Consider the following 10,938-nt stretch of genomic DNA (forward strand, 5'->3'; position numbering starts at 1 on the left):
AATGCCTGTTTATTTTGGTATATCTTTATCTACACAAGCTTATAGCTAGAGGGGTTTTTCTATTTTTATTTTTTAATGTTCACCTTTAGTTGTAGTGTCTTCTCTAAGTTTTCAATCTTCCTTTCAGCTATTTTAAGCTTCCTTCGCTCCTCTGACTCTCTAAAAGAGCTCTTTGGGGACAGAGACCTTGAACGTTTCACAGGTGGTTCCTGGAGAATAAAACAAGGACATGGTTGAACTAGTTGGAACACCGGATTATGAAAGACATGCAGAATTAAAGAAGAAGTAATTTTGAATACTAATAATGAATTATAAAAAAAAATAAAAAAAAAAAAAAATCTGCATGGAATACCAGAGAAATAACAAGCAGAATTACCACAGCGCTACCACTAAAGGTTTCTCTGTGACTCGTTAATGAGAATATTCATTTACATTTACATTGTTTCTTTCAGAATAATGATGTCCCATTAGGGAAGACTAAAGGGTTATAGACTCAGAAATGCAAGAAACCTCATTACAAAGGAGGGGATAGAGGCTGGTCTAATTGCTCTATAAGGGTCCAAGGTTACACTTGATAGGACAACCAGAAACAAGAGGGAAAGGATTTTTTTCCCTTTGAAATAGTTTAACACACTGTGAAGTTGAAGGAACAATATGCTTGAGGAATATAAATACAACAGACAGTAGATCTTATACCATAATGACCATATGGTCATTAACTATAATGTGACTAACTAGAGACCAGAATATGTGTTTATATTATGTACAGCTTCATATAGCAATCTGGAGAAAGAATATGCAAAAGTAATACTTAAACTGGGCAGCTTTCTGTTCATTCTATGTCATACGTCCTTATGGCAAAGAAAGACCTCATCAAATTAGGCTTTCTGATTTTCTGAATAACTTTCGTTAAGGACAGAGAAATACTAACACACACTTAATATCAATAGGGTAAAATGCTATTATGTAAATACATAAAATAAAAAAAACCCCCAACTTAATATTAACTGTGATTATTGTTGTTGCATGCTGCCATTTTCACTGTAAAAGAACTGATTTACATAAAAAGGAATTGAGGATAAAGTCTTCTTAAATACTATCTATTTCAACACTTCCACAATTCCACTCAATTTATCTAAAGAAAATCTTCATTAGCAACTGCAGTTTTTTTCTTTGACCATTATATTTCAGTATTAAATGTTTACAAGACACTGTATATCACATTTTCACTTCAAATGGTATCAGTTTCAGAAAGGAGTAATAAAACAAAATAATGAAATATCAGAAAATAATATCATTGCATATTTGAGAATTTAAATATTGCCAAGGTGCTTTTGCTTCTGAAAAATGCCTGAATGAGATTAAAAAAATAAAAATTAAAAAACAAAACCCAAACAAAAAAAGCCCAAACCAAACAAAAAAAAGACAACACCACCTTCTCCTCATCCCTCTGTCCTCCCCCACAAAAAAACCCCAAACAAAACAAGCATCTGGAAAAAGTTTAGGCCATTTAAAATCTGACTGCCAAATGGATATATTTTGTATATTCCTGTCAGTCCCTTTATAACAGAAGAAACTAGAGGAAAGTTTTAATCAACATTTACAACAGTATTCCCAATGTTATGGTTTTATATCGTCAGTATAACATTGTACTCAGAATAGATCTCTACAAAATATTAAGATTATCAATTTACATTTTTTTAAATAATTCTCAGAGATACATCCAAAGTTTTAAAACAATTCATAGACACTAATAATAATCAAAACAAATTGATTTCTTTCAGGTGTCTGAAACAGAACATCCCAAGACCAACATACTAAAATACATAAGCATTTTCAAAGCCCCAGATTTCTTGAATAAAATCAAGATCTTAAATAAAACTCCTATCTTCATTCATAATCAGTGCATACCCATACTCGTTCTTCTGAAACAAAAACAAAACAAAAAAACAAAAACAAACCAACCCAAAACCCCCAGAATGTATTATTTTCCAGTAAGTGTTTCCTAATTAAACTTTATGTTTGTATACAGGAGACTTAGAAAACACAGTATTTCTCTGAAACCAGGAATAAAAGGTCAAAGCACTCAATTTGTTGTCAAAGAGGACAACAAAGGAAAAGAAGTGGACCAACTGGCACCACACTGTTAATAATGTAGAGACTCTACAGCAGAATTTAGAGAAAAGTATTGCAAAAAACATAAAACTCATAGTCTTGCTGCTTTAATCAAAGGTGATAGATACAGTGAGTACACAACAGTTTTTCTTTATGTGTGTGTGTGCTTGTATACACACACAGACCTCATATATAGCTACCTGGAATTGCACTGTGAATCTTTATCACAAAACCAAGGGGAAAAAAAAAAAAAAAAAAAAGAGAGAAACATTCTAACTACTCATGGACATGGAAATAATTCCCTGTGAGAACACATGGGATCGGTGATGTGCATTAAGAAATATTCTATTGTTTGAACGTGTTTTTCCTGTTTAGTGATAAGACTAGAGGTCTGTGGAGAGAAGGAGCTGGGTCTGGGCTTTTCAGTTCCACATAGGCAGGTCAAAGCCAGTCTTTGCTAAGGAGGCAAACAGTTTAATTTTCCTACTAAGACAGAAGAGTCTGCGTAGTAAAATACATTGTAATTTGATTGCCTGGGGCTGCTGCAAAACTCAGTTTGGAGGATGGTATCTGCAATACTCTTCTCACAACTGCAGTTTGCTGCTGTGAGATTTAAGCATTTAATTTTTAATTCAGTCCTCAAATTCCAAAGTAATTTATCCATACCTGTATTAAATATAAACACCAATTTTAATATTTTTAGTCCAGTTTTATGAGCAAAGAATGTTAATCCAAGTCAGTTACAGGCAACAACAGATTTTTCATCAAATGATCCTAAAGAATACTTACAAAACACTAAACCAAACTGTAGAAAACTAAACAGCCTTTGTAATATGAAAAGATACGAAACTTTGAGATGGAAGATTTAATGTAAGAAGTAGCTGGTAAGTGGATGGGACATACATTAACTGTTAACAGAGTTACAAAAAGCAGAAAAAGAAAATATGCCTCTGTCTAAACAACCTTCTTTTACCTATTTGCATACATGAAAGATACCATGGGAGAGAGCTGCAAATAGTCATATTCTTGAATTTCAACAGGTTTGTGTTGCATGGAGTCGAAAAAGAAGTCAAAAAAAAAAAAAAAAAAAAGAAAAGGCAAAGAAAGGAAGATGGATCTTTTAATGAAAAGTCTTGGAGAACTCTTCTGCACAGACAGATCAGGTCATTGTCTGCCAGGATATAGCACTGAAGACAGTGGACAGGAATCTCAATGATTTTTACCAGCTGAAGAAACAAAAACTTGGCTGAAGCTGGACCAGAGCTTGACAAGATTCAGGTGGGGTTTTTTAAAGAAGAAAAATGGGAAATTCTTGATTCACTGTGTTTCAACAGGAGCTTTATCAGTATTGTAAGTTAACTCATGCCTTTTAATATCTTGACATTAAAGACTTAGAAGAATGCTGTAGAATATATATCAATAAAAAGCAATTATAACTCCCATGCACTGAGAAAGCTTACCTATAAAAACCCAAGGGCTGAGTTACTGAATCAGTCAGCAGAGATATGGATAGCAGTTTAGGTAACAGAAATCATACACACGTCACAAAGTTACAAAGTTTAAGCTCCAAAAAGAGCTCTATGAAGACTGTATATATTTAACAAAGCTTTTAGCCACCGCATTACCTGACTCACAAAATAAGTTGTTTCTGTTACTCTGTATGACAGTAGGAGTGTGTAGGAGTGTGAATTCTGCAATTCACAAAAAGCCAACACTAACCTATATCTAGATATAATTTTGTATATAAAATTTATATATAAATTCATATAAATTTGTATAAAAATTATATATAAATATATCTATATATAAAATTGCATTCTGCAGAACCAAACATAGGTGGAAGCATACAGTCATGTGGCCACACATCCCAAATTATCAGACTAGTGGCAAGTTCCTGTTTTGTCGCAGACTCTTCTAACACTTTTCAAATTATTTATTCTTTAAAACATTCATGTTTTTAGAGCAGAAAGTAATCAAAGCAGTGTCATTCTGAACAGAAGTGATTCCATGCTTACTTGTTCTTTTTGTGTCCTAAGGGTGTGTGTGAAGGGTTAACACAACAGACTTTGTGAAGTCAAAAGTGTTACCACTGTAAAACAAGAACTGTATATTCAACATTCTTCCAGTCAAATCATGTGCTAATAGCTTCTGTCATGAATACTTTTGTCATAAAAGACTGAATAACAAAGTAATAGGAAGATATTTCATTGAAAGGGAAAATCAGTAATTATAGCCTACTATGTTTTCTATTTTGTATGTGTATTTTGTGATCCTAAGGTGGGAATCTTTCTACGGTTTTCCTTAATGTCTTGCCTAAATACAAAGGAATTGTAGCGTGCCAATTTAGTTCCCAAAAGTTTTAAAAGATACTGTGTGCGCACATGAAAAAACACACATACCAAATAGCCCCAAGTATTGAAAGAGCATGACTAGGATCTACATATCAAAAGGGGACAAGATTCCCTACAATAGGATTTAAAAGTTTGTATTTGGTTTTTGTTGAGTGGGTGCAACTGCTTTACTCCTGACACAGTGATCAATTCATGACAAACACAGCACTCCTATTTACGCTACTCTGAGGAAACAAGAACTGACACTGTGGTCGGTTAACTTTAGCAAAGGGCTAAATACCAACTCAACTGCTCACTAACTCTCCTTTCTCACTAGAATAGGGAGATATACAATGAAAAAGCTCATGGACTGAGAGAAAGAAATTGAGGTTGCTTACCATTCACTGCCATAGTCAGACTCAGCTTGAGGAAAATTAAATTATTGTCATTAAAATATATTTGGATAGTAAGAAGTAAAGAAAATTTGTAACCAACATGGCTTACCCTACCCTGGTCCCCAGGTTCAGCTTTGCTCCTGACTCCTCAAACTCCCTGCTGAGCAGTGCAGGTGGATGGACAGCAGGAGCTTACAGTCAACATATAACTGCTCCTCCTGGCCACTCTTTCCCTCTTCACTCCTTCTCCCTGCTCCAGCATGGGGCCTCTCCACCGGCTGGAGTCCTTCAGGATAAATCTGCTGCAGAGCAAGTCCTCCATGGGCCACAGTTCACATCAGAAGAACCTGTTCCAGCATAGACTCCTCTCCCATGCTGTGGTTTCTGTAAATGAGTATACATCTGCTCTGGTGAGGGCTCCTCCACAAGCTCTAGTGTGGAGATCTGCTGCATGTTGGTTCTGTCTATGGGCTGTAACAAAATACATGCTCCAGCACTTGTAGCACCTTCTCTCTCTCCTCCTTCTCTGACCTTGGTGTTTGAAGGGCTGTTTCTCACCTTATATTCTTCACTCTACACTGCACGTACAGCATTTTGTCCTTCCCTAAACACTTTCATAGCATGCTCCTAAACAAATGTTCTAAAATATGTCATTTCCACAGACTAGCACAGAGTGCAGGATATTGAGAAAGAACAAGCCATACAGTTTTGAAAGGAAAAGTTATGAAATATCAAATGTGGGAAAACCAAGATGTTTTTAAGGAAGGAGAACATGACAGAATCACAGAATAGTTAGGGTTGGAAAGGACCTCAAGATCATCTAGTTCCAACCCCCCTGCCATGGGCAGGGACACCTCACACTAAACCATCTCACCCAAGGCTCTGTCCAACCTGGCCTTGAACACCGCCAGCGATGGAGCATTCATAACTTCCCTGGGCAACCCATTCCAGTGCCTCACCACCCTAACAGGAAAGAACTTCCTCCTTATATCCAATCTAAACTTCCCCTGCTTAACTCGTTACCCCTTGTCCTATCACTACAGTCCCTAAAGACGAGCCCCTCCACAGCATCCTTATAGGCCCCCTTCAAGTACTGAAAGGCTGCTAGGAGGTCTCCACGGAGCTTCTCTTCTCCAGGCTGAACAGCCCCAACTTTGTCGGCCTGTCGAAATATGGCAGGTATTCCAGTCCCCTGATCATCCTCGTGGCCCTCCTCTGGACTTGTTCCAACAGTTCCATGTCCTTTTTATGTTGAGGACACCAGAACTGCACACAATACTCCAGGTGAGGTCTCATGAGAGCAGAGTAGAGGGGCAGGATCACCTCCTTCGACCTAGTGATCATGCTCTTTTTGATGCAGCCCAGGATAGGGTTGGCTTTCTGGGCTGCAAGTGCACACTGAAGCTGGCTCGTGTTAAGTCTCTTATCAAGCAACACTCCCAAGTCCTTCTCCGCAGGGCTGCTCTGAATCTCTTCTCTGCCCAACCTACAGCTGTGCCTGGGATTGCTCTGACCAGGTGTAAGGCCTTGCACATGTCATGATTAAAATTCATGAGGTTGGCATCAGCCCACCTCACAAGTATGTGAAGGTAAGATGGTCTTGAACCAAATACTCTCCTAATGATGGTCCACCCTTGCAGACTATACCACCACAGAAGCATGTTCCTAGTTGTAACCTTGATACAGAAATCTCTTCCAAGTTTCCAATATTCTATGCAAGCACAATTAAAAAAATAAAAATAAAAATTAGATGAGGAAGAGGCTGAACACACTAAAACCATCATAGCTTTGGCTAATTTCACAGATCAATTAAAGCCACAGAAGTGTTTATGGATCTATTTGAGTACCTACAGCTTACTGTTACTGTTATTTGGTACCTAAATTTAACAGCAAGTCCAGTTCTATGCTGAGTAATAAACGCTTGAAAGTATAAACTTCAAATGGACACTGTTGGCATTCTTCATAAAAAAAACACTACACCATACTTTAAAACATAAGAATTTGAAAAAAACCCACCTTTTTAATTTATAGTCACAATTTATATTATTCCCTGTTTCATTCCAACGAAAAATGTTCATTCTGATAAACACAAAATATCTGATATTCACTTTAACAAATTTAAGAAGAATTTATTGTTCAAATACTTCATTTAATTAAGAATCCCTTATTCAGTATTTAATAAGGTAAAACCTTCTACTCCCAACAGCTATTTTAACAAGTCTTTGGCAGATAACACAAAAACCATTCAAACAAGCTTCCAGAATTATAAGCAGCATCAACAGATATTAAAATTATTATCTGGACCCTTGAGCAAAAATGTTTGGCTTTACCAGACTGACTTAGACACAAACACACAAGACAATAACACTATCCCACCTCATGCTTTTTTTTCAGTCCTTATACTGTTGCTTTCCAGAGTTTCTGTAGCATACAAATTATGCTTTGCTATGTTAAGATTTGCTTTCTCAATTTTTCCTCTAAAAGCTCTATTTCAGATTTTTGCATTGTAATAAGACACTCTAGTTCAGTTAAAGAAGGCTGTTGAAATACGTAGAAAATAATAGTACATTACGAACAAAGAAAATCGGAAGCATACCGAACTATGACACGAAGCTGAGTGGTGCAGTTGACATGCCCAAGAGACGGGATGCCACCCAGAGGGACCTGGACAGGCTTGAAAGTTGGGCCCATGCAAACCTTATGAGGTTTTACAAGGCCAAGTGTAAGGTCCTGAACCTGGGTTAGGGCAATCCCCAGTATCAATACAGGCCGGGGAATGAATGGATTGAGAGTACCCCGAGGAGAAAGACTTGGCGATATTGGTGGATGAAATACTGAACAGGAGCCGGCAGTGTGTGCTTGCAGCCCGGAAGGCCAATCACATCTTGTGCTGCATGCAAAGGTGTGTAGTCAGCAGGTCAAGGGAGGTGATTCTGCCCCTCTGTTCTGCTTGGTGAGACCCAACCTGTGGAGTACTATGTCCAGCTCTGGAGTCCTCAGTACAGGAAAGATATGGACCTGATGAAGCAGGTCTAGAGGTAGAGCTACAAAACCAGAAAGCTGGGGCTGTTTAGCCTGGAGAAGACTCCACAGAGACCTTACTGCTACCTTTGAATACTTCAATTGGGCTTATAAGAAAGACGGGAGAGACTTTTTAGCAGGGCCTGTTGTGACCGGACGAGTGGTAATGGTTTTGAACTAAAAGAGGGGAGATTTAGGCTGTTTGTGAGGAAGAAATTGTTTACAATGAGGGTGGTATAATACTGGCACATGTTGCCCAGACAGGTGGTGGATGCACCATCTCTGGAGACATTCCAACCCAGGCCGGATGTGGTTCTGAGCAACCTGATCCAGTTGGAGATGTCCCTGCTCATTGTGGGAGGTTGGACTAGATGACCTTTGAAAGTCCCGTCCAACACAAACTATTCTATGATTGATTATATGATTTGGCTAAAACTGCCTAGACAAACAGAACATTACCAATATTACAGGACCATGTAAATAATTCTGGTTTTGTTAATGACTCATAATCAAATCCAGGCCCCTAAGTGTTAAATAACATTTTCACACTACCACCAGCACCACATTTTCCAAATCCAAATTTACAGTCTTAACAATGGTTGTTTCATAAAGATGTTTCTTCTGCAGCAACTTATTCTGCTGTGGTATTTTGCACCTCAAATGCTGTCAAAATTTCTTGACAAAATGTTTTGACTTCCTAGACTGTTCCTGGTAAATTTCAAGTTGGTATCACTAACCCATCAAATACGCAGAATAAAGCCCACTTAACTGCATATTCTGTCAACAAAGTTATTCTTAATTAAAAACTACCTCAGAAAAGTAGCTCTTTATGTAAATCTACAACTGGTCTCCAATATATCTATCAACTTAGACATCACACATGTTGTTGTTAAACTGAAGACACAGAAAAAATGAATGGTGATTCTAGATCACAGTGTTACTCAAGGCAGGTATGTAATTTCATGATGCCACTGAATTCCAGGACCCTTCCCAGCTATCAATCCATTCACAGCAATCCCTTTGTACAATAAAACGCTGCCACACACTGCTCACAGTGGCTGTGTTACAAAACCTGTCCAGACCAAAATACAATTTCACTGGGACCAGCTATCTTTAAGTCATATCCCCAGTGATCCAATAGAGACCTCATATGTGTACACATGACCAAGAGTGGTTAAATTACCATGGCGTGATAAATTACTCCTTTTAGATGAGTTTTCATTAACTATCTGTGATCATACCCCACTGCATTACAACCACAAGGCAAAAATCTGTTAGCTTAGCATAAGTAACAGCAGTATACCTGTTCTGGCAGTCCATGGCAATCACAAAGTGAAATGCTTTACTGCAAACCTCCTCCACAGTGCTTTAAGGCTGTGGACAGACAACACCACCAACCTTGCAACAGCTGTGCCAGACAAACATAATATAACTCCCAGAAGGTCAACGCATCCAGGCACCTGGAAGTCAGCACCCAACACTATTGCTGAAAGAAAGGATGGTGTAAATCCCCTCCAAAAATTGATGCATAATAAAAGGGCAGGTTAGTTTAAAAAGTCAGTGCAAGTGGCGTGATTTGACCCAGATGACCTCTCATTGCACTGACTGGGACAAACTCATGAAAGTCCTATTGTCAGCAGTGCTCTGACAGTAATGACAAGTTAGGAAACAGTAAATCCTTCAGTCAACTAAAGCTTGATTCAGAAGGCAACCTTAGTGAGACTGACTAGAAGTTTTATTTTACACACACTTTCCCCAATTAGCAAAGTTCTGACAACCTGACTTCCTTGCAACTGTTTTGTACATATTCTTAAGATACATACTCATAGAGAACAAATAATTTGGTACAATTATCACTTGTTCCTACTATTTCAATTACTGGTATGACCCAAGTAAAACAAATCCGGTACACTGACAAAAATCAGAAATGGCAGTGTAAAAAAGGTTAAGCAAACAAATAAAATCTCCAAATTCATGCCAATCAAGAAATGAGACCATTCAAAGTTGATTAAAATCAATCAAGCGAACACACTAGCAAGCTTAGAATTTGACAGAAACATACTAATGGGCATAGCCATTTTATTTCTTTCTATGCAGAATATGAAGCTTTTCATGAAGCATACTATAAACTCATACTTTCCATAAATAAATCCGAAATTAGAAATACCAAGCATTTATTTCAGAAAAAGCCCAACTCCTCATGCAGCAAACAAGCACAGGAATGTTGTCAAAGAGTAAACGTTGCCCATGATTTTGCTGACTGTTCCTTAATTATTAATAGAAATTATTTATAATTTCTATTGCTCATTTTGCATAATTTAGGCCATACGTAGTTGCAAACAGATGTCATTTACACCTATGATCAGCAAAAGGCCAGTTTACAACTGGAAAAAAAATTTAATTCTGCACTGAGGAATAAAAAAGGAAAATCGAAAAATGAGTAGACAAGCCGTATATTGAAAAGAACATTTAAAAGAAAACTGGCTTTCTTCTTCATTGACCAAAAGGTTTGCAGTATATAAAAAAACCCAACAAAACCTAGCTACAGGAATTCTGCCAGTTGATAAACGAAATGTAATTATACTTAAGTTATATAAGTATATATGTATATATATTTATTTTTTTTACTTGAACTTTTTTTTTTTTAATTAAGAAATACACCTACCAACTTAAGGCTATTAACCAATTACCAACTTAGGCTACTTAACCCTATTTTACAGATTACTTAGCTGTTTGTAAAAAGACTTTTATGCATACATAAACTGCACAACTGCATTAGTAAGTGAAAAAAAATCAAAACTTCAATCTGTTATAATCATTTTAATTCATATTACTGTTACTTTAAAAACCTGCAGACATTAGAAATAGATAGAAGACCAGGGGATTTCTGGTTAAAGTATTGTACACTTTTATACTCATAGAAGCAATACTTCACGAACTAGTACTTTCTAAAGGTGCCACAGAGTCTTTATTAAATATAATGGTTTGGTTTGCCTTTTTTTTTTTAAGAACTCCTACAGCATTTTCTCTAGCATTTTCACTTTTAAAAAGCTTGTTACATAGTTACTGGAAGGTTT

At 37.0% G+C, this 10,938-nt stretch overlaps 1 protein-coding gene across 4 annotated transcripts in view; it reads right to left on the bottom strand.

Moving 5' to 3' along the window:
• Window positions 1-10,938, bottom strand: part of CNTLN (centlein) — a 199,616-nt gene that overhangs the window by 105,527 nt on the left and 83,151 nt on the right. For all 4 annotated transcript variants that reach the window (XM_065661947.1, XM_065661945.1, XM_065661948.1 and 1 more), the window contains one exon: window positions 84-209. In XM_065661947.1, coding sequence (XP_065518019.1) covers window positions 84-209 — 126 coding nt within the window. The remainder of the gene's footprint in view (window positions 1-83; window positions 210-10,938) is intronic.

The sequence above is a fragment of the Lathamus discolor genome, chromosome Z, assembly GCF_037157495.1.
Source record: "Lathamus discolor isolate bLatDis1 chromosome Z, bLatDis1.hap1, whole genome shotgun sequence".
NCBI lineage: Eukaryota > Metazoa > Chordata > Aves > Psittaciformes > Psittacidae > Lathamus > Lathamus discolor.